Source organism: Chironomus tepperi, unplaced genomic scaffold (genome assembly GCF_022539635.2).
Source record: "Chironomus tepperi strain 1889 unplaced genomic scaffold, CSIRO-AGI_Ctep_v1 contig_354, whole genome shotgun sequence".
In the NCBI taxonomy this organism is placed as follows: domain Eukaryota; kingdom Metazoa; phylum Arthropoda; class Insecta; order Diptera; family Chironomidae; genus Chironomus; species Chironomus tepperi.
The window spans coordinates 455,945-481,364 of NW_027226476.1; the positions used below are offsets into that span (position 1 = coordinate 455,945).

Here is a 25,420-nt window from a genome sequence, read left to right on the forward strand (position 1 = left end):
GCTGTGCCTGGGCATTCTGGATCAGATGAACTTATTTGTCGATGTGCAATTAATGAATATCCTGAAGAAACTTTACCTTTATTAATTCCACATAGAATTAGCTCTTGAGCAGCAAGAAATGATTTAAAATTTGGCAAAGTAGTTTCAAAAGTGCCAATAAAGCATAGATTAATTGCATAAGCATTGTATAAAGACATGTCACCACCTCGCACATCCCATCCACGTCCCTCATAGACATTACCATCCTGTCCGATACAGAAGTTATAAGCAATATCCGGCAATCCATTAGAATGTATGTGAAAATTTTGAATATTTCTCATCTGAATTGAACAATCTGTTTGATTAAAACACATTGGTGATGAACTTTGATGGATTATAAAGTAAAATGCGGGTTGAAAGAGCTGGCTTTTATTAGAAATTTCTTTTCCATCCCACTGTGCTCTTGAAATAATTCTTGGACATGCTGTTATATGTAAAATTAAATCTAAAAGTATTATATAATGAATTTTCTTCATCCTGTCCTAGTGCTCGTTGTTAAGATTTAGAAACTTATAAAGACTTGAATTGAAAATTGTTTGTATTTATATGACATAAAAACGATAATATTACGAACAGCAAAATGTATGTCAGCCATGCCATTGCAAAATATGAACAAATGCTTTGACGTACTGATAAACAACCCATTTTTTTCAGAGATCTTTCCTATAGATTTTATTATTCTCAAAAATATAAATTAGGTATACTGCTTTTGTTGCTTCAACACTAATTTTGTTTCCAACTAAAACTTTTCCTTCTTTTTTTGCAATTTTTTTGTTACCAGTGAAACGTTCTCATATTTAATTCAGAAGTTTTCTTCCTCTCCGTAGCTATATATTTGTTCATTTAAGTTGTAGGTATGGTTATTGTGTTAATAGAAATAAAAGAGAACTCTTTGAACTTTTCAACTTTAAATGGGGACGTAAAGGTATCTATTAAGTATTCTTTTAATAATCATTGTATATATTAACCTTGATAAGCATTTCTAGAGGCACACATTCAACCTACTAAGCTAAAGACTTGAATTAAAATCTAAAATTCAGGTGCAATTACTTAAAACAGTGGTGGGCATTCTGTGTGCCGTGAATTTTTTTTTTTTGGAAATGCCATGAATTGTATGCCTTATGCAGTTTTGGTCAAAACTAACCACCTAAGTGTGTCGCGTAAAAGAAGTATGTGCATTACTGACTTAAAACATTAAAATCATTTGAGACCGTACACCTGAGTATTAAGCAACCCCCCTAAAAAATATGTGATAAAAGATAAGGGGTCGTTCATATATTACATTTACTTTTTAGGAAGTGGGTAGTGGTCTGCGATTTTGTAACTGTTCAAACCAGTGGTGCCGTGTCCGGTTTCTGTAATGGCTTGCCACCAAGGTGTGTCTCAAAAAAAGGATTGTCCACCACTGGTTTAAACAAACGAGGAGGAGAAGGGGGTCTAAAAATCCTTTTTTCAAGCATCTGAAAGCTAGAAGACATAAAATGAAATAAAAAGCAGTCAAAAGTGTTTTCTTAAAATTTATTCATCGTTTAATCTAAATTTTGGGTTTATAATTTATGTTAAAAAATTAATTTTATTTTTAATGTACAAAGCATACAACTTGCTTAGCTATATCCTAAGAGGAAAATTAAATTATCTTGTTTTACTCGATATTTTTTTCTTTTTTTTTCATTCTTTGGTTTTAAAAAATATCTAAATAAATTAATTACGAATATGTATGTAGGGGTTAATAAAAAAGCGTAAAAGGAATGAATGGTAAGTACTTTTTTTAGGAAAATCATTTTCCTTTCATACTCTGTATGGCTATAAATCATACAAACCTAATATGATGCTGTTTTGGTAAATAATCTAGCATTATACAAACATATAAAGTACATCAATCTATCTATCTAAAAAATTCACCTTATCATCTATTGAAAATGGTGTATTTATATCCATTGAAAGCACGAATTTTCATCGTGAAGTGATAAACAATTTTTATCTGCTGTACATTACAAAATACATCATGTATGATATGAACACCGTAAGCATCGCTAATAGTAGTTTGTTTTATTTACTTTAACAATGTTGTATGCACGTTTCTTGATATGGCAGGATCAAGTGAAATGAAACAAAAGGAACAAAAAAAAAATTCAATATTACATCATCAACTTGAAGATTATTGAGAATAGAAACAATTCTATTTGCTCATGTCATCTCCTGAATGTAACATGAGATCAGTTTTAATGCATATTGTTTTCAAGTCAAATGCCTTGTGGTTATATTAATTCTTTTCCCGATCAGCATATACTGAATTCTTGTATAAACGACGACTAATTGGAATCACTTGATAGTTAGTAGTTCAAATGTCTGACCCACATTTATCCCGAGTTATGGCTTCCATATATACAATTCCTCATATGTCCCTCGGGTTGCTTTGTATTGGTAAGCAGTGTGCCGCTAGGATATAATTTCTTTTCAATTTCCAGTATATTACGAGTAAACAAACTCAATGCTAGTCTATATGGATACTGTCAAAGAATTTATCAATTCATTGTGATTGCTTGCATGCATGACTATTGAATTTTACGAAATTAATCTCGAATTCTTCGGTGTTCGTTCTTAATCTCTTCATTGTATTCAAAAGATTTATATCTGTCAAAGTTTTAAGTAACTCTAAAAATGTACCAAAACTTCTTGCGGCTTTGCAATTTAGACAAGATGATAATGAAAATCTATTAGAAAATAAATGAGCATTCGATGATGCTATAAGAATGAACGTGCTATATTAAATAAAGTAAGTCTTACTATACTCCTTTTTTTCCATAACTTCAAGCTTCTTTCGATCTTATTAAATTTATTTATCATCTTTTCAACTGTAGATTGAAAACAAGTAAGTTTTTCCTATTTTTATTTCCCATATTTCTCCTTCGAGAAAAATACATTTATTTGAAGTACTTTTCTCTTGAATCCTTTCGTATTTCGAGCTTAAGCTCTCGTCTAGGGTTTTTGATATGATTTTAAAAAACAGAAAGTTCGTGGATGAAACTATATAAAGAAAGAATAAACAATAAGTATTGCCTTTTCTCAAAATAAATTCTTTGCAATCTAGTATATTTAATAAATCCTCCCATTCCTCTTGTTGGAATTGGATTTTTCCGTGGTTCAGAGTCTTCGATCTCAATTGATACATATATAGTACGATGTCATGTTACATAATAGTCATAATAAGCAACTTTAATATTTATTTTCGGACTCAAAAATCTTCAAATTATGGTGCAATATATGAGGATGCGACATTTCCAATGAAGCTTTTAGATTATAAACTTTCGAGACTTGATACAGTGTAGAATCTTGCAAGATTGCATGATAGGGAAGATAGATATGTATTCATTATTATTGTTAGTATTTATTATTATATTTTATTGTGATGTGCATGTGTTGTGTCCGTATCTATCTATCTATGAAAATTAATATGGATTCAGGGATTATTTTTTGAAATTAAAAATTAATGAGTAGAACTTTATTATATGGAAGATGAAGGAGTGAAATGAAGCCAAGAAATGATATGTGTACATTGCTATAATTGGAAATCATGTACTTAAATGAAGAGAGTGAAATGGAAATAGTGAGACTTATAGCTATGGCATAATCTACAGTGTACATATACAAAATCTATTTAGGGTTTCATTTATAAGCTCAAAAATAATTAACTGCTATGGATTATTGTGCAATGATCATGACTCTTCTTTTCTTTTTGCCATTATTGTTCCATTTAACTGACATCTGGAGATTTCTTTCAAATAGTTTGTGAACCACTATCGTTTAAGTCAATCGAACTTATATAACTCTCTTCGTTGTTTTCGTTAAGGCATTCTTGACGTTTTGTTATCATCATGAGTGTTGTTTTCACTGCCATCCATTCATTGTTAGATAAATCATACCATGTTACGCCTGAATTAAGGAATACATATAGGATTATATTATTTTAATTTAAACGCATTTATAGGTATGAAAATGTAAATTGTTATTAAAAGGTATTATACCTGAATTATATCTTCCGTTTAGATTCCCATGTGAGCAATACGAAAACCACCTGTTTTTATTATACATATATATCATGTTTAATCTTAATCAATAGAGAAATAAAATAACAATTTCTTACCATCCTCCCTCGTATTCACCAGCACAATGATCGTGTGATATGTCTAAGTCAACGTCAATAGATGAAAATTTCATATGATTTTGATAATCTAGTGCATTTGAAGCATTTCCGGAATAACCAGCAAGATCGATTCTATATTAAGACATGTATAAATTGTTGCAAAGATTAAGACATAATGAAAAATGGGTTTCAGAAATCGTACAAATAAATTCACTTACCGATAACCTTCACTTCTTGTTGCAATATAAAATGAATCATAGTCAGCATAAAGTGTTTTATTTCCAATATCTTGAATAACGATTCTGAGCTTTGTACAATTATCCTTCGTAAGTTGATGCAGCATTTCGTTTCCTATCCAAAGCTCATCATTTGGATCACCGAAGCCTTTTGCATATTCTTCCCATGATCGATTAAAGTCAACTGAACCATCATGTCGCTTTTGAATCACTGTCCAGGGACCGATACATTTCACTAAAGTCGGATGTGGATAGTCCGCTGGTGCTATCATGTGCAAATCATTATCAGATGTTTCTATCTCATGACATCCACTCGGGAGTGCTTCAATGATATTATGATATTGCTTTTCAACATATTCCAGTTCCTTTACTAGCTTCACTGTTGTATCAATTTTGTCGTTATTTTTTTTATTACTATCAGATGCTCGTTGCGTCTCGTGGGTGCTCAGATTCTGTCAGAATGAAAAAATGAAAAACGGAAATGAAAATTAAATTATAATTATGACATGCTGCCTTTTTGTGTGTGTTCATTTTATTTTTTCCCTATTTTATTCCCTAAAGCAATAAAAAGCCATACTTGGCTTATTGAAAAACAGAACAGAAAACTTGCCTGTTTTTTTTCTGTACGTATATACGTTTTTCTCATTTTTTTGTGGCTTATTATATACACACAGACTTCTCTTGCTTTTCGATTGAAAGCACACACAAAAGGGCTCAGAGCATTATACTTTCTGGCTCATTTTTTAGAAGAAAGAGCATAATTATTTGCAATTTGTAGCCGTAATTTTAAATTTCAATACTGGATGTAGTTTAAGTTTTTAATTTTCCATTAAAACTTATAAACCTCATTAATGTTAAAAAAGAAGTAGAGAAAAATTCTTTATTAAAAAATATTTGTGATGTTCAGCTTTCCACCTTCTCATAATAAAAAATGTGAAGATTACTTTTCATAAGCAAAAAATTATATTCATGACATTTTTATGATCAAAGTGAAAATTAAAATGGAATTATGTGGGATTAATTTGAATTACCAATTGTTATGTATAAAGCAATCATCGTTGTCCTTGTTGTCACTTGTTAATGACATAAAAAGAGGAAAAGCCCCATAATAAAAGCGGATGATGATGAAAACTAAAGGAATTATTTTAAACACGAAAAATATCAATTTTCAGTCCTTAATAGCGTTAAAAAGACTTTATGGCTATAAATGCTAAGTGATTAACTTTCATTCCTAGATATTAAAGCATTTAAGCATCATTTTCTGATGTGAAAAATATTAAGAGCTATTGATTTTTACTCATGCATGATTAATGCAGTAATCTTTTTAGCTGTGAACTTCTGTTCCATAGATTGTCTGTATTACCGCACGTCAAGCGTTTGCTTTGTAATAACGTTCATTTGAGTTTTAAATAATCTTTATTGAACATAGTTGAAAACCCCTTTTCATACAAAAGTTCAGTCTGTATTTGAACTTCGAAGAATAAACATCATTGTAAATAAAAATAGAATGGAAGTCATTTAATTAAACTACAAATACTACGACTTGAAATTATATGTTTAATACATCTTTTTGTGAAAATCTAGACCTCTTTATAATCCTTTTAAATAGCATTTGTAATTAGTAGATTAATGATGTTCACATCTCTGATGAAATTGTATTATTTACTCATGATGGCATTACTTTTAAAACCCTAACTACAGAAATAATTGTTGATTTTGAGTCGTCACTTAATTCGTTACTCATCAAATAAGAATTATTTTTGACAGTAAAGGAAAATATTTTGATATCTACGAAGATATTTTTTATGCTAATCAGGAATTAGGCAAATTTAACTTTGATATTATGAAACCTCAAAACCATCCAATATATTTCACGAGCGAATCTCTTATTTTGCGAGAAAGAAAAGACAGAAAGTTTAATTCTTTAAATGTTGTTTTCTTGTTCTTTTTTTAAACTTGCATTGTAGCAATTTCCTGAATACATTTTAAAGTTTGTCTGTAGGATATAAAAGAAATTTGTTCACAGTATCATAAAATGATTTTATTTTCAGCCATGAATGAAATTCTCAAAAAGTGCTATGATAATTTTGTATTTATCTCTTAAAAGCTTTTCCCTCATTCCTCATATGAAATTCTGTTAGAGAATAAGATAAATCACATTGAATTCGACTATTGTATTTACGAAGACATCGCAAAATTGCACTAAATGAATGAAATGTATACCGATGAATGAATTGCATTCCAGCATTAATTTATTTTATCCTTTATTTCACATTTCTTGGCAGGAAATATAAGAAGAATGAGACGATGTAAGAAGGCAGTTGGAATAATGTGCAAAGAATGCTGAGTATGCCACAAACAAATAAATGTAAATTAAGTTTTAATATTTAAAAGAATTTTTCTCTATTCCATATATTCAAAATGTAATCTCCATTGTTATTATAGATTGAAAATCTATTTAAAGGACAGATAATGAATAGGTATGGACAAACAATTGTTTCCACATAGATTAATAAATATTTACGATTTTAGATATTCAACTTTCAATTAAAATAAATTTATTTATACAATTAATATTTGAGTTAACATTTTGGAAATCAATATTTGAAATGGAATTTAGAGCGCAATTTGAAAGTTTTTTTTGTGTGTATTTATTCAAATTAGTTCTTGTTTTCTGTTCAAATAAATAAATTTAAATTAAAATGACAAAATTTTGTCATTCCTCTATAAATGTAAAATTCGATTAAACTTTTTTAATTTGTTATGATAAAGTTTAATTGCATATGGCATTTCCAATAAATTTCAATTATTATCTAATATCGTAGTATTACTAAAAACTGAATAAAATTGCATCAACTTTTTCTTACCTTATCTTTTCCAAGACTTCTAAGACCGACAGATGCTCGTAGTTTTTCAATCTCCACTTTGACTCGATTCAATTCTGTATCGAGATTGTGCTGTCGAGAACGCTCATTTTGTAATGTACTTATACTGACTGCTAGTGCTTGAATTGTCCTCGCCATATTATGATCTTCTTCTTTTAATATATTTTGATTCGATGAAATTTGTGCTGAATCAATTTCAACTTTTGTAATTTCTCTTCGTATCTCTGGGATTGTATGGTCAATCTTTGTTTCAATATCAGCAATATCTTCGAGTAATTCTAGAGTTGACTTTTTACTCGACGATTCGAAACTGCTAATTTCTCGACTCAAGTTGAAGTTTGAATTTTCAAGTTCTTTTTGCTTTTCTTCAATGTTTTGCAATCTCTCAATTAATTTCTCATTCTCTATTTCTATCATTCTTTGTTGTAATAAACGTTGTGCTGATTCCAATTCTTGTACTTGTGCACGTAATAAACGATAGTGTCGTAATTTGTGTTCTGCATCCGATCGAACATAGTCAAGAGAGGATGATGATGACTCAATCTATTAAGAAGGTAATTGAAACAATAACAATGTTGTTAGTTATCATTGATGACATTTAGCGTATACACAATTTACAACTTAACGATAATATTTTTTTTTGTTTTTATTGTATTTAGAAATCAAATAGACATTGAACTTTTGCTGAACAGATTTCACAAAAAGCATTTGTTATCTGTTTAAAAAAACATTTTTCATTGACATAAATTGCGTAGGTTGGAAGTAAAATAATTTTGCTTGTTAAACTTCCCATTATCTTGCATGATTTAAGGAGCAACATTTGGGTGAGTCATTAGCATATACTGGGGTTTTATGGTTTTGTAATGTTTTGATAATTAAGGGTCAAAATGAAATTGATTCATTTGTAATTGATGTAAACTTTGATCTCAAAGCCTTAACCTATATGCTTCTATGACTTTGAATAAACACATATTGATTCAGAATGTTTGATTAAATCAAATGAGCAAGCCTGAATATGATAATAATAATAAAAAGGTAAGCCCTCTTTGATTATTATTTGGGAAAGGAAATGTTTTGACATCAAAAATCATTTTATGAGGCATAAAAGTACATAAAAAGTAAAGGATTGGTATGGAAAGGAAATATATGATACATTAACGTTTACAACAAAGGTTATGTCTCGTGTGATATGTTTGCATATTTGGTTTACTGCCTGCTTGCGGAAAAATGTATGCCTTAATCAATTATTCACACTGAGCGCTCATTTAGTGAGGCAAAAGATAAGCGCCGAAACATCTCAAATTTATGTGAATAAATTTATATTACCAAGTCAAAATATATATATAGGAGGAAAACAGGAAGAAAAAGTATGAGTGAATGAGTAAGAATAAAATAATCAGAAGATAAAAAGACTATTGAAATCGTTATATCCATTTGAATGGAGCTTAAGAGTAGAAAAGGAATAGAAAAGCATAAAGTTGACCGATTCTTCCGGTTTTCTCGTTTTGATAAATAACAAGGCAAAAGTCGGTGTTTGAAAGAGTGATAAGTTTATGTTATTCATATGTCATCTTTTTTCCTCATGTTTACCTTCCTTTTTTTACTTTTTTGCTACTTCTTCTCCTAACATCAAGATATAAATGAATGTGAGCATATACATGTACATAGAATAAGTTTTGAAGTATATGGTTGAGTTTATGTATATGTCTACTATGCCGTCACATATTACGGAACACCGACAGACTTTAATATTGAAAAAAATGAGAAGTACGCTTTGAAAGATGTTGAATATGTGGTAAATGGCAGGTGCAAACATTCTTTATATTCTTGTTTAACAAAATCTTGTTTTTTTTGGTTCTAAAACATCTTGTTCGTATATCTGTCGTCTTCGTTTCTTTATATTTATGCACATTTTGGATATGAAATTTATTAATCCCAATGTTTTTGCCATGTTCGTTCCAAATACATAAATATTTATTCCTATCGATAATAATTATGAAAAAGAAAAATAAAATCCAATTAAGATACTCAAAACAACTTGAACTTTTGCATATATTCACACGTGATTTATCACTTGCTATACCGTAATGAGGGATGAATATTTCAATATGATTCATTCTACGAAAAAGTTCTTTAGTTTGAATTCATATTCATTTAATTATTTTATTCTAAATTTCATTAGATGAGAATGTTCAAATTAAAAATTTTATGAATTAATTAGGAAATTTCTTGCCTTCTTATTACCATTATTAAGATGATACGAAAGCGAAACAAAAGGAAATTAACAATTTGAGTTTTTATCATTTCAGTCTAATAAAAACTAATTAAAAATGACGATAGACCCTAATGAGAAATATTTTCCTGGCTATAATTGTTGATCTTAAAACTTTTATACATATTTTATTAATAAAATATATAACAAAGATTATTTTTATAAAGTTGAAATGATTTCAAAGTGTTGCCATTAATTTTTTTGAATAATTAAATTTGATTTATTGATTTTTCTTCTGTTTGTTTTATTTGGAAATGCAGAAATACGTGAAAAATAGAATCAGATTTAGACATTCTCTTCGAAAAGGCAATGAGCGGTCGAGCCTAGTAAGTAAATTTACAATAATAATATTGATGTTTATTGTTTGAAGTTCTAATAAAGACTGAATGTTTATATGAAACGGGGCAAACAACAATGTTACATCTGAATACAATTTAAATTACAATTGACCGTTAAAACAAAATGTATCGTGTATGAAATATTACAATAGTTCTGGCAGTTTAGATAAAAATACGTAAGAAACGATCATAAAAACAACATCATAAGTATTATTATCGATCGTAATTATTGCTATCAGATTACCAACAACTTCCGCCTATTCATTTCGAATAATTTATTGAAACTGTAGTGAAATTAAACTTTTAACCCAATGTATAAATACGATAAATAAACAAGCACATACAATATAAACAGTCATTCGATGCTTATGTATGTATGTATTTATTTATTTTTCCTTGCCCCATAAATTCAATCAGAATTGCTCATTAAGCTCTAACTCGCATCATTCGTAATTAATTACTTGTGCAATTCGAAATAGAGAAGAAAGAAAGAAAAGAAGGAAAAAAGTTTTCTTTTTCCCGTTTTGTTGAATGAAGTGCCTAATTTTCTCGAACGACAGAATTGGAGCATTAAACAAATTAATGCCAATCTCAACTTTTTTGCTTCTCATCAGCATTCGTTCATAATTAAGTTTCTAAAAGCTCTTTAGACTTTTGCCTCGGTTGCCTGTGTGTACATGTGCAAATTAAAAAACTTTTTCACTGCTGCTTCTTCTCCCCTCTGTCTCCATCTCCTTTTCCAACGCTTTCAACGATTAAATACAAACAAAAATATGTGTATATACTTATATCTATACAATATTTTCTTTCATTCTTATTTTTATTCAACTTCATCAAAAATTAACAAAGAAAAGTGGAGATGATGAAGTTAATACCAGGAGAATTTCCATTTTTCCTTTCTTTTATTTCTTTGACTCGAGTGGTTGAATGTTAAATTTTTTTTTTCATTTAATGGAAATATCTCCTTTTATGTATTTTTTCCCTGTTTATTACATTATACCCTGATTTAATTGAGACGAAACATTTCATATCTCTCTTTATTGTGTCCTGTCCTGTTTTCAGTACACACACATTTTTTTGTGTTCCTTTGAAAACTTTTTTTTTTATACCGTATTTATACAAAAATGAACATTTGTTTCAGTCTCGACAAACAAATTCTGTCGTTGCTCATTTTATCATGACGATACATACATGAATTTCAGGAATCTTTTTTCATGAACAATATCCGCAAAAATTAGACTTATAAAAAGTCTCTGTACAATTATTCTTGTTGTTTTTTGACAAATACATTTTTTTGTGCTTCTTTTTCCGCTTCTCATCATTTCCATTCTCAAATTCTCTTTTTTTTTTTTGTTTCATGTCACAAGAGATTTTTAGTCGATGCTTTGCTTTGGGATCGTTCATTTATTGCGTAACGCAAATAGTTGACTTTTTCTGACCCCCCTTACCCCCTCTCCTTCCGTAGCTACATTGATTATTTTAGGCGTAATAAAATCTCGATCCTTCACCATCAAAGAGCGTTACGTAACAAGTGAACGACCCCTTTGGAAAATTTATTTATTTATTTTATTTTATTATTTTTCTCCTGTATTTCAAGATTCTTTCTTATTTAAATTACTCTGTGATGTTAGTCTCTACTGATTAATTTCTTAATATAATAAAATCTGCTAAAACATTTTTTTTGAGGAATAAAAAGAACACACTTTGTATTATGAAAGCTTTAATATGGGGTACGTTCTCTTATTACGTAATGCTCTTAGGGGGTGGAAGGATTTCAAACAATCAAAATGCTTCTACTCCATTGGAACTTTGTTACGGGTAGGAGGGGTAGGGGGTCAAAAAGTCGATTTGTCGAGTTACCTAAAAGTTGAACGGCCCCTTTTCATATTTTATAAAATTGCTTTTTCGCCAAGATGGGAAAGTAGATTAAGTATTATTACCAATGAGTCGTAAGCAACAACCAACAATCTTGGATCTTAAAATTTATCCTTTAAAGCGCCTCTTTACTCTTAAAAAACGCATGCTTTTATATATAGTCAATTGTGATGAATAATAATAATGAAAAATATTTTCCCACGCTAAGGAATAAGGAATTTCAAGGAATCATATTCTTTAGAATAAAAACAATACATCTATATAAGTATATATTCAGTAGTATTTTTATTCAAAAAATGAAAAAAGCGAGTAACAAGAATCTTCTTCATCATTATAAACTTTTTATTATGAAAAAGAAGTAACAGTGCCATTTAAGCTCAGTTGTCAAGGTGCGGGTCGTGAAAGTGGGTATATTGAAATTGAGCTTTTAGGTTTGTTATATACAGCAATTTAATAACGGAAATTTGTAATTTGGGAATGTGACGTAAAATGGTGGATCTTCTGACAGATGTGAAGCGTATGGATGAAATTGGCTCATCTCCCATTGGGTTAGTTAGGGTTTTAGAAGAATTGATTACCCTTGAAAATGCTCTCTTATTTCGGCTACGAGAGAAGTTACCGCAAATTATATTGATGAACACAATGAGCAACTTTAAGTGCTTAATATGTTTTGAACTGACTGAGAGTTTTTAACTTAAAAAATACAGAAAAAATAAATTATTTTTTCTTCATAAAAGGAGGTTTATTTAATAAACAAAATTAAATTTGATGTTATTATTTTTATCTTTGTTGAACAAACAGAAAATAAGTAAGTAGAGAAACTTCCGCTTATTAAAGCAGAATCTGCATTGGAGACAAGATGAACTAAAAATTACCAAAAATAAAAAAGAAAAAAGGAACTGCTGGGAATTTAAACTACCACACATCTGTCACCATTAAAATTGAATAAAAATGTGATAAATTACAAAACAGTAGCATAAACAACTCAATTGCTGGTGGTTTGATTGTTCTTGTTAGTGCACTGCAAGCACATACATATACAATAAATTTATGCATTTTCCCTGCTTTTCTCCATATTTATTTATTCGTAGATATGTATATAAGAGATAGAGATAGTAAAAGTAACATGGAATGGAAGATGGACATTTTTCACTTTTGATTTGCATCTTGTTTTTTGTTCCATATATTCACAGAATCATCATTATCAACATGACTCGACTCATGAGTATCTTCATCTCGTTAAATGTTTCACAATCTCATACCATTTTTTTCTTCTCTCTTTTGTAAATAGCTTCAAGCCATGTGGTCATTTCTACTATTGCGTACAAATTTACATGTTGAAGCAAAACATTGTGGTTTAATGTTTATGATAAAAAGAAAAAGGATAAAGATGCAATGCATCAAAATGAATATAAGAGAAAATGTTATTTAGTGGTAGAATTTACATTTTGCATTGCAAAGAGACTAAGAAATTTTATTTCTTCTGCATCATGTTTATATCATGATATTTGCATAATTCAATTCATGAGAATAGAAAATATAGCTTTACTTATTGTTTATTGTGTTGAAAACAAATTAAAGAATGATCCAATTGTTTGTATAATGATAAATTCTATATAAAATTTAACGGTCATTCAAGATTTAAAAGTTAACGAAAGTTAAAAATCTAAACGAAAATTCAAATCAAAGTTCAAAGTTGGAAAAAGAGGAATTTTTGGGATAAAGGAAAACATACGAGAGAATCATATAAGGTAGTATCGGTCACAAAGAATTGCTTAATAAAGGGAACATCATCATATAAAGGTAAAAGGGAAACAAATGATGTTGACAATATGGGAACATCAGAGCACGAGCAAAGGTTAAGGGAGTCTCGTGCACTACAGGGTCATTTGTGTCGCTTATATTACAAACAACTAAAAGTCTTTGAAATATTTCGGAAGTTTGAATTTTTGCGAGAAAAACGTAAAATTTTTTAATAAAAATAGGAAATTGAGGATAAAATTAAATCAAACAAATTGACCGTTCATGGGAAATGGAATGATCAATTTACAGAAAACACTGTACCGAAACCACAATAAACAAGGTGCTTTTTTGTTAAAATCAATTTTTTTTTCCCTTTACAGACATTGATACTTTAAAGAGACTTTAACGAAAAAAATAAAGAAATAAAAATTGTAGGACGTATTCCGCAAGAGGCTAGAAAAGAAATATTGCTTTTAAATTTAATTGAAACTCGACCGTACTAATGGTGTATGGGGATTTTTATGCTTGGAAATGCAAAAAAAAGAAAAGTAAATTGAATAGACGAGCTAAATTGGAATGAAAAAAAAAAGAAATGGGGAATTTTTTCAAAGAATTCCATTTATTCGAAACGTTCGCCTTTATATATTTATATATATTTCTGTGAAGCTATCAATTCACTGACTCATTCATTAATTCAATGTGTCGATCGATCGATCAATTTATTTATCATTACTCACCTTTTTCCTACGTTCTTCATAACTTTTCCACAAATCCTTTGAATTCTCTGTTATTTCCTCTCTCAATTCACGCAATAGTACATCACTCCTTTCTTGACGGGATTTTATCGCATTTATTTCAAGTTTGAAAGTTTTTATTTCATCACGAATACTCTTGAGATCGTCTGCAAAAAGATTGCGTTGATGGCACGTTTTTGATAGATTACTAGCACTTTGCTGAAGTTCTGCTATTTCAGTTCTAAGTTCTGATATTGAACTTGATAACCAAGTTGTCAGTTTTTCTTGGTTTGGTGACACACCTTGACGAAGAATTTTGATTTCGGCCCTGTGTACATAAATGACAAAATAAATAGAAGGGAAGTGACAGTTAGTGGAATCAAGCAATAAAAGAGAAATTGAAAATTTGAAAAGTCATTCGAGCATGAATGCTTTGTGCTTTTTTTTTTGTAAAGTAAAAGAGGAGGAAACTTAATTGTATTTTCTTTTTGTTCCATAGATAATTTGGCAAAGATATATTTTCTTTCTTTTTTTCTGCTTTTGTAATTGTTTGCTGTTGTTTCTTAATGACTCTACTCATCCTTTTTTGTCCGCCCATCTTATTTCTTATATTATAATGATGTCTTTCATTTACTCTTTATTTATTCTTCTTCCTATTTCATTTTATCAGTTTTTCGGAGTATTCAATTATTATCAGTTAAATACTTGAAAGTGACCTATTAATTTAATTAATGAATAGAGAAATTATGTCAAGAATCTTTGCGGTTAAATTAAGAGACATTTTTCGAAAAAGCTTCATTAAAATTGAAGAGTTTTTGAGTTTTAAAACAAAAAATTCGAATTTGACTTTTTAATGCTAAAAGGGATCGATCACTTAACACGTAGCACTCTTATGGTTACGCAATTAGCGAACGTCCCCAAAGTTGAATGAATTAAAAATAAGAACTTTAATAAAATCATTAATTTGTCGTAGTAACCTTTTTAATAATTCACAAAGCGTATCATTGTAATTATTTTTAGAAAAATTTCTCTTGTTTCTGATGCTATCAATATTGAACAGGATTGTTTCTTTAATTTTGAGACATTTGTCTCTTAGTCAACAAGACAAGATGAGCACCCAATGGAAATTATTCTAATTTTATCCAAAACTTTTTTATCTTTCGTTCATTTTCTAACCCATACTTAATGTAAAGTCTTTAATGTTGTACTGCATCAGTTTTTACCAGATTTTATGTAGCAAACTCTTGATGAGGAAGTAATCTAAGCATCATAAAGTTACTGAGAGCACAAAAAAAGGGTTCATTTCTCCCAAGAGTAATGAAAAACTTTTTAAAACCCCTTACTTACTTTAAGAGAAAGAGATTAAAAATGCTATAATTTTTTGTTTTAAAGAACTCTATGTACAACTAGAACAGATGGGAAATTATGGAGTGTAATTAGTAACCTATAGTATAGATGTCAACACTTCGTAAATATATATTCAATTAGAGCATTGTCTTTTTTTAGTAATTATTTTTATATCAACGATTTGAATATACATCATTATATCACTTTCCAAACAAGGATAAATGAGGGTTGAAATCATACAATGTTAAGTCTCATGCTGCTAAATCACTACCGGTTTGTTTTAATGATGTTTGCTTTTTCTTCGTTTAGTCGTCTGGTATTTTCCTGTTTTAGACTTACACTCTCCTATTGCCGTAAATTAAAATGATTCCAATAATATAGTCATTATAATGCGTTTGTTAATTTCCTATCCATGTTTCCGCCTAAGTGAAGCTAACACTGAAACTCTGAGTTTTTAATAAATTTAAAGAATTATAATTCTTGAAAAGTTAAAATAGAATAATTAAATTTTTAAAAGTTAAAAGCTTCACTGGCTGATTTAAAATTACAGTAAAGATCACATTACTTTAGAAAGTTTCAGCGTTGCTGTCATTTTGAAATTAGTAGCAGTGAAAATGTTAATTGCTTAATTTGGGAATAAATATAATAAAATTATCGAGAATAATTACACATTTTGACTGTTAATCCCCAAACCTTTTGTTCATTTTCAACTTTGAATTTCCACACTGTTAAACGTTGTAGAACGAAGATAATGTTTTTTCGGAATTAAATTGAATTTAATATAGAGATAGAATTTTTTGGCTCGAAAATGGGAAAAAGTACGGAATGAAGATTGTACAAAATAATAAAGCACCAAATGAGATGAAAGGTGGCTAAAAAGTTTTTGTTTTTTATTGCTATACTATTGTATTACATTGACAGAGTAATACATACTTAACTGAGAGAGCAGCAGTAGAAGCAAAAATAACGAAGATGTTATTTGATGACATTTCTTTTATTTCTTTCGTGTTATGTTTCTTGCACAGTTTGACAAGAGAAACAAACTTTTATTTTTTTCATCATGATCCATGTTTACTTTTCATTAACCTTACTCGCGTGTATTTTCTTCATTTACTTCTATTCTCATCCAAACAGATAACATGGATGATGATGATGATGATGATGGGAGACATTTTGAGTAAGCAAAAAGCACAAAACTTCTGCTCTTCACTCGAAAAACGAAAAGAAAGTTGTTTATTGTAATTTGAAGAAGAATTAAAGACATCGAGAACCTCAACGTCATCTACTTCAGTTACACGTTTCCATAGATACGTTTAATGTAAATTCTATTGTTACAATTTACACCAACGACAAACATTAAGGATGTAAAAATTTAGTACAAAAAAAGGAAATATGTTGGTGAAATAATGCATGTAATTTTCTGCACTTAAATGTCGATTCATTGAGTACGTGCATATGTAGCGCAATTAATAAGTCAATTCCCAGCATCAATTATCATAATTGAGGAGGAGTGAATGAATTCTTAACTCCGGTTAGTATGTACGTGTTCAAGTCACATTTTCAAATAACATCTAAAATACATGCTGACTATATTTTGCAGTGCATACAAGTAAGTATTATACGAGTAAAAAAAGTTAAAAAAATATGAAGGAGAAAAGAACTTTTAGTCAACATAAAATTACAAAATGTATTTAAATCTCAAGAGCTTTTATAAAGTAGTACTTCCACGCCACCACCAACACCAACAATAAGCCACTTGTAAAATATTTAAGCATTAACAGTGCATTTGTTTTAACAATATTTGACATTATATTTGCTATATGCATAGATATTTTGGATTTGATAATTGACATGATGATATGTATATATAGAATAGATAACCTGCTCTACTCATTCATTATTTGGAACAAAATTGTTACAATACGATTGACATGGGAAATAGAAAAAGAAAAAAATCAATAAATACTGGAGAATTTTGACATTTTTTTCTGTATATTTCACAGAAAAATATTCGAAAATATGTTTCAGGAATGAAAAATTATAAGAACGAATGAATACAAGTGTATATACATATGTATATCATACACTTTTCCTCTGCGGTGTTCCGCATACAGCATGTAGACAGGAAATGAGTTTAAAAAGCTCGCACTGTGAATTGAGATGGAAAAGTGTAAAGAAGGCAGAAATGTTATATGCACCATATACATACATATGAACTGTTGCTAACAATGAAATAAATTTTTTATAATAAATAAATTTCAATAATGGATTTTTCAGTCTGTTCATAAATAATGTCAATAAAAATTAAAGTCAAGAACATCACGATAACATAATTTTATTCGAAGGTAATCAAATTTTATGACTTATATAAAGTGACATGATTTACAAAAATTACCTATTTATGCATATTTTTATGTGTGAAATTTAACGGGATAAAACATTAATTAGTTAAGCATATTTTATAGATACTTATTACATATGACTTTTACAATATATTCATATATTTTAATTGGAATTTGATAATATTCAATAAGTTCCAATTTAGCTGTACTTAATGAATGTTGACGATAGCCATTCATCAATTCAATTAGCACCATGAATATTCGATACATATTTTTGATGATTATCCATGTTGATATACATACGAAGTTTTCGTAATAAATCATCATCAATAAATTTTTACACTTATGAATTTATTTTCATCCAAATGTTTTGCTGTGCATAAGAATATCATTTATATAGACATCCCCCCTCCCTCTGTCCATACAAGAAATTTTCTTTTGTTTAAGACTCCTCACATCTTAGAAGTAACCTCATAACCAAGTTTAATTTATATTATTAACTGCAAAATTCAGAACTAGCTTTTTCACGGTCTGGTTGCTAGGGAAGTAGCTTATAAAAGAAATGAGCATCTCCTTTTTAAATACAAATAAATTTAAATTACATAAAAGTGATAAAACTATTTTATTCATTGCATCATTAATGAGCAAAAGAAAAGTTTCGTGAAGAAAATAAAACTTTGCAGCAGAAGAAGAAAGGAAGCATGGAAGGTAAAAAAAAAAAGTTTTTCATTTTACCTTCTTGACCGCATTTTCTTATGAAACTTCTCTCCCATTCAAACCTCAATTTATCTATTTAGAAGCATTTCTTTCCTCATTTGTTAGTCACTATCATGCCAAGGACCGTCAAGAAAATGTATAAGTATTAATGCAGTTAATGTAAAAAATTTAATTTTTATAATCTTGACTTAAGTATAAGTCTTAAAATGTCTAGAAATGTCTGGTATGATTTCCCTACTTTGAGCATTTGAAGCATTTGGAAAAATCATAAGAGAAGCAATCATCGATGAGAGTATTTTGTTGATTAAAAAAAGATAGAGGAAATTTCCTAAGAGAATGATATCATGAAGGTGCAGATGGGGCACTTTGGAAATTACTTAAACTTTAAAGGATATAAAGAAGAGAAAAAAATCTAGTTTTGGTAGATAAAACTTTTGTTAATAAAATTAGTATGCTCGATCTCTTTCTGCATATCTTAGCAATAATTTTTACTTTATTTATGTTAGAGTGTAAATCAACAATCCTTATTTATAAGTTTAATTAAAGAATTCTTACGAATTTAATTTAATAACAACAATGTTTATTCTTCAAAGATCAGAAAAAGACTAAATGTTTATTTGAAGGGGACTAACAACTATAAAAGTGGAAACCAATATAATTTGAATATTAAACGACAGTTGACAATTTATTTCCATTTCCAATAGAAATGTCGAATTGAAATTTTGAGAGTAGAGCATGACATTATGTTATAAGGACTGTATTTTACTGATAATGTAAAGAATATGAAATATTATCCATATTTCGAAATTACTAAGCTTCTCATGGCTCCTAAATTTATGAAAGTAGCATCTTACTGCTTTATAACATGGCAGCTTTACGATGAGAAAAATAATTCTACTAATAATTTTTCTTTCTATCTCTACCTACATACGCAAAATCTTGTTTTATTTATTATTTAATGAAGTGGTTTTTGCTGTAAATTATAAGCTCATTTTCACTAAAAGAACATTCATTTTTTGTTCAAACCCTTTTCTAAATAGATAAATAAAGTAAACTGTGTTAATAGAGGGGGTCTTTTTAGACCTAAATGAAAAATGAACTTTAGACTTAATAATCGTTTAGTTATTCATATTGTGGTAACTAAAAGTGATCCTAATATTGTGGTGAATTTTTTTTTTTCAAGTACTTTTAAAGTATTTCAAAACCACATCTATAGAGTTCATGCAAAATGAACGAAAATTATAACATATTGTAAGCGCAACGCAACGTTTATGTTTCACATTTTATGTACAGCTCGATAACTTTTGAAACAAAATGAAAATTCATGAATCTATTGGGATGAAAATTTTTTGAATGGTTTACATTCAAAAAAGTATGAACAAGAGCATGTTTTGAATAAAATTGCAAAGTAGTCAGCCATTAATGTTTTAGAAAATTACAAAATTTTGAAGGTTTACATGTCTGCTTCTGTATTTGAAAACTTTCAAAGCGATTTAATTAGTTTTGATCAAACATTTTCGAGTTTACACTCTTTCTAAGTCAGAGTTGTTCAGAATGTGGGTCGCGGCACACTGGTGTGTGATGACACGTCCTCAAAATACAAGCCATTAACTCAAGTATCAATTGGACCACTCTAAAAACACATGACAACTTATACTAGTATGTACTGTTGACTATTGACTAGACTGCCAAGTGCACAACAATTCAACGTGTGGGAATCTGATTGGACATGACTGGTTTGGATAAATGTTGCAGTTTTCAATTTTCTTTCGTCAATATTTTCCAAAAGTAAATTGAAAACAAAAGAAAATAAGAAAATTTATTTAACAAGCATATAACATGTAATAGAAATAAACAATAAAATGCCATTCCAATGAATATTATTGTGGGTTTTTTATGGAGGTGTTTCAAAAATATGCGTAGTAAATGATCTATAAAAAAATGAGACACACAAGTGTGTTCAGTTTTGAAAATTGAAAGTTTTATTCAGAGATATGAATATTTGATGAAGAAAAAGCAGCATGAGGAAGGAATTTACATATTTTTTTTATTGTCTTTCAGTTTTTAAGCAAACTAATACCACTAAAGATACTTCTAAAAGCTCAACTAGAGACGATTTTCAGTAAGTCATGCTCTGCCTTTTTGCCAAGGATCGAAAAGTTTACTTGCATAAAAATACCGTTTTCAATATTTTTTTTAACTAAATTCAAGATGACATTTTAAGGATATGTCAAAAATTTTCCTTATCCTTAAACTCTATTATTGCTTCCTATTCTTATTTGTCACAGATTTCTTGGTATTTTGGATGAAGAAAAGAAAAGAAAAGAAAAGAAAAATAAATAGCAGTTTAGACATGGATAGAAATAGTACAGAAGGAAATTCTATATACATTGAGTTTATATCTTAAGGTTACACAATACGAAATGAGAAAAACAGAAAGCAACAAATTTATGATTAAGGCAAAATAAATAGTTGTAAATATTTCATTTGTTCCGGCTCCTATTTTTCTCTCTATTTTATCCATTTATTTCGAGTTTATCAAGAAAATGTATTTAGTGATGACATATGAAGGTCTAAAAGCACTTTTTATACTATTCATTGTAAATTGTTCTGCTGGGTCACAAAATGATTGTTGAAAAAAAAATACGAAACTTTTCCCTTCGTTTTTGTGTGTTGTTAGCGTGTTCACATAATTACATTATGTTTTTTTATTTGGTACGAGATAGGAAACGAGAGCAAAAAAATATATATATACCGAATGGATGGTAGACTGAGGCATTTAAGGCAAAGTGCTCTCAAAATGTGACCCTGAAGGTTGTTGAAAATTAATGACGTAAAATCTCAGGAAGTAGATTGTTGTATTGTTTGACAGTTTAAAAGCATTTAGGTGGTTTTTCATTATGGGACTTTTGAAAGCCTCCTTTACTCTCTGCTCCATTTAGATCTTCTTTTCAAATAAATTTAACATTTATGCCAAACTACTCTATATTTCACACGAAAGAGCAATAAATTAATGAGGATTGAAAATCCTTCAACACAAATTTCATTAGTAGAGCTTTCCACTTAAAAGTTTCTTTTTTTTGTGTATGCCGAATGTTCATCTGTGTACTGAGAATAAAAATAAGTGAAAATCGTGCTATATTTGTATTTGTGATGATAGAATGTAGAAGATTTTTTCCACATCAGTCACATACGTAGTCTACTGATACGTAGAAAATCCAATCAATTTTCTCAAAACTCTATTTGAGACTGTGGGTAGGCAGATGAATTTATAGACACAAAATCATAAGCTTTTTTAATAATTCATGGAAGAAAAATATTCTTGCGCTTTTAAAAATTCATGCGGTAATCCACTCAAGATGTCCACTTAAAAGTATATAAATATATATATGCGAATGACATACCTTGTGTAGGAAGTAAACTACTTCTTTTTCAAAGGTGTGATAAAGGTCAAATAGTATTTTTTCACCGCATATTTATCCTGTGCTTTACTTTTACGTGTGCCTTTTTGCTGGTGATTTATTTAATATACAATTCTAACCAAAATAGAAATAGTCCTCGTGCTACGCGAAAAAATCTTATCATCTATATGAAATCTCTCGTCTCACCTTTGCATGCTCTTTTTTATGCTGTCGTTGTGTATTTTTTTCTCTTTTCCTATTTCTTATTGTCAGTTGGAAAGAAAACAACATGTTAAACAAAGCTTAAATGACTCAATTCTTTTTATTTGACTAGTTTTAAGAGCTTGTAATGGGCAACGGTTCAATGAATTAAACGACAGGAAAGGTTGAAATTATTTTATTTTTTACCTCTTTTAAACGACTGCTTCACCCTTTCATTCTTGTTACACTTTTGAAAAACATGCTGCAATAGAATTGAAAAATGAACGCAGCAGTGATGATCAACCTTCTTTTTAGCAATGTCACATCTTAGATGGGTAAAGTGGTGAAATGGAATAAAGGTTACGCGCCAGAGATCCTGGGTTAAATCCCAGATCATGTCTAGCTTTTTTTCCATCTCACTGTTCTAGATAAGAGTTCGTGTGTTGGGTGCGGTTTTGAAGTTTTTGGCACATTATGTGTCATACATATAGATTTACTAGTATCTGGATGGTTTTTTTATACGAAATCGCCAATATTTTACTAAATGTAACTGGATACATTGGGTTTTATGACAAATTTAACTGTAGGTCTTAATGCTTCATAAAAAGTTCTCAGCAAAAAGTTTTTGCCTCATATTTCGATCGAACTTCAGTCACAAATCTAAGATTCATTTGAATACCGCAGTAAAAATATTGAACAGCACTGATTCAATTCGCTAGCGAAAACAGATTTTTTATTCATTCATATGAATCAATTGAGTAAATTTCGTTATATTTTCATTTCCATTCTTTTTTTTTGAAATAGAAAGAAAAATAAATGGATTTTTTACGTGCCTTAAAAGTAGTAAAACTTTGAAGAAGTATTGTTCAGAAAAAATTGAATGAGAGAAATAAGAAACAAAAAAAAAAGGCAGAAAAACATAAATTTGATAGCGTGAAGCATTTAGAAGTAGAGTGCCGAAAAAAATGCTGTCCTCTGTAGACAAAAAGTTAAAAAGTTCAGTTTTGATTGTTAAACATAAAACTGACAGTAAACAAATATGCACATCCTTATTCTTTTGTGTATGTTGAACACATCAACAAGAAAAGTTTTTGAATTTTTACAACAAAAATGCTGCAAAAATTTATCTACGTAAAATACAAACACGAATGGATAAAATGGCAGCAAAAGGGAGAGTCATAAGCCCGCAGTAAACTTAACGTTAAAAAACTAATTTTTAACGATTTTGTGAGCAACAATAAAAGAAAAAATTTTATAGACTTTACGTTTTTAGGTGTTTTTTTTTCAACAGTAACGATTTCTTATCGCATATACACAAAAAAGCTCGCTAGCATAAAACCTTACGATGGTGGAAGAAAGGAAAAAAATGTAAAGAAAATGTCATGGGACGAGGAGGTAGAAGAAAGAAAAGCGTATAATGCTCGTTTCTGTTTCATTACACGAAACAATTTCCATTTCAAATCCGTACTCAATTGCTCACCTTAAATCCTTTAATTCCTTTTTTATGTCTACATTTATATATTCGTGCAAATGTTTTTGTACAAACGTATGTAGACTACGCTCCAACAATCGGTAATCCTCTTGACGATGCTCGGTCAAAATTTCCAGTCGCTTTGAGAGTAAACTAATTTGATCATTAACAGGCATTTGTTCATAACCATTTTGATTATTATCATTATTTCTATTAATATTATTGTTATTTTTATCTATATTATTAGTATCATGAGTCATCAGTTTATCACTAAATTTATCATTACTTTTATAATCAATTTCACTGCTTTCACTATTTAATAATTTGCTTGCATTAACAAGTATCGTTGAAATCAATATGGTTAATCCTAAAACCAACATTATTTTGCTATAGATTAGTAGTTGTGCCATTGTTATTTCTATTTTATATAGTCACTTCTATTTTTTTTTTATTCTTCGCATACACAAAACTACAAACAAACCAAAATAAATGAAGTATGGACCGCAGAGAGAAAAAAATTATTTAATTTTATATCAACGCATTACCACAGCAGTGAGTTTTATGAAATTAAGTCCGAATCTCATTAGTATGATATAAGTTGTCGGCTTTAATAATTATCCGCTGTCTCTCTATCCTTTTTATTGAAGGGCACTGTCAGAATAATTAATTAAATTGTGAGAAAATGAAGTTTGCATATGTTGAGCTTCCGATTTTAAATCACTTGATAAATCACTTGCTTATTTTTTGTTGCAATGGATATGTCGGTTAAGGTAAAACTGAATTTAAATTAATTTCCTTAAATCACATACACACAATAAAATGATATTGGTGGCTTGACAATTAAAAATAATTAAAAAGGATTGCTATGATTAAAAGTTATTTTTAAATTACTCGTTTGACAGTTGCTTAAAATCCTTTTAATTGGTAACACATTTTCACTTGTTAGGAATGTCAAATTATAATGTGCCTCTGCGGAATATTTTTAAAAAATAAACTGAATGCATTACACAAGAAAATAATTGCAATTTTAATTATTTGTTGCTGCTTTAACTTTCACATAGTATACATATAAAGTCGACTAAAGTTTTAGTATTCTTTGAAATACGTTGCTCTCATTCTGTTATTGTTGCCTTTATATAATTAAATATTAATGAATACTAACACAGAATAAATATTTTTCTCCTCAAGCGTAGTGCTAAGTTCCATTCACAATGAAATAAGAAATCTCGTGGCACGTTAAAAAACACTATTTCCGTTTTTAACTTCCACTATTTATTCACATGTATCAGATGCACATTTATTCTATATGCAAAAAATTGTATTATTATAATCAACGGAAACTTCACGGTAATTGCCTTTGCATATTCTGCACATTTTTAATTATTAAATTTTTAATATCCTTCCTTTACTTTTACTATTATTATTTCCTTTTCACATCTAAACTCATTAAGGACATACCGAAATAAAATAAAATAATATTTCACAGTACTTAGTAACTTCGTGCGGAAAATTCTCACGACCAAGTGACAATATTAATTTTCATTTTTAGTTCTAGATAGAAACGTCTGTCTTGATGAACTGCTATGATCTTTCTGAATTCAACAAACGGTTTTTGAACAAAAATATTCACTCAAAAATTTTGGAATGATGAGAAAAGCCGAGTGAGAATGAAGGG

At 29.1% G+C, this 25,420-nt stretch overlaps 1 protein-coding gene across 2 annotated transcripts; it reads right to left on the reverse strand.

Moving 5' to 3' along the window:
• Positions 1 to 1,690: 1,690 nt before the first annotated feature.
• Positions 1,691 to 25,321, reverse strand: sca (scabrous). 2 transcript variants are annotated; one of them, XM_070645828.1, is made up of 8 exons: positions 24,908 to 25,321; positions 23,755 to 24,112; positions 14,270 to 14,594; positions 7,287 to 7,847; positions 4,402 to 4,871; positions 4,184 to 4,315; positions 4,065 to 4,114; positions 1,691 to 3,972 (listed from the first exon to the last, which is right to left on the reverse strand). In XM_070645828.1, the coding sequence occupies exons 2-8, from the start codon at positions 24,003 to 24,005 to the stop codon at positions 3,818 to 3,820; spliced, it is 1,944 nt and encodes a 647-aa protein (XP_070501929.1). In that variant the 5' UTR covers positions 24,006 to 24,112; positions 24,908 to 25,321; the 3' UTR covers positions 1,691 to 3,817. The 2 variants fall into 2 exon arrangements, with proteins under 2 accessions (XP_070501929.1, XP_070501928.1); XM_070645827.1 differs by having other exon boundaries at positions 23,755 to 25,321.
• Between the last annotated feature and the right edge of the window lie 99 nt (positions 25,322 to 25,420).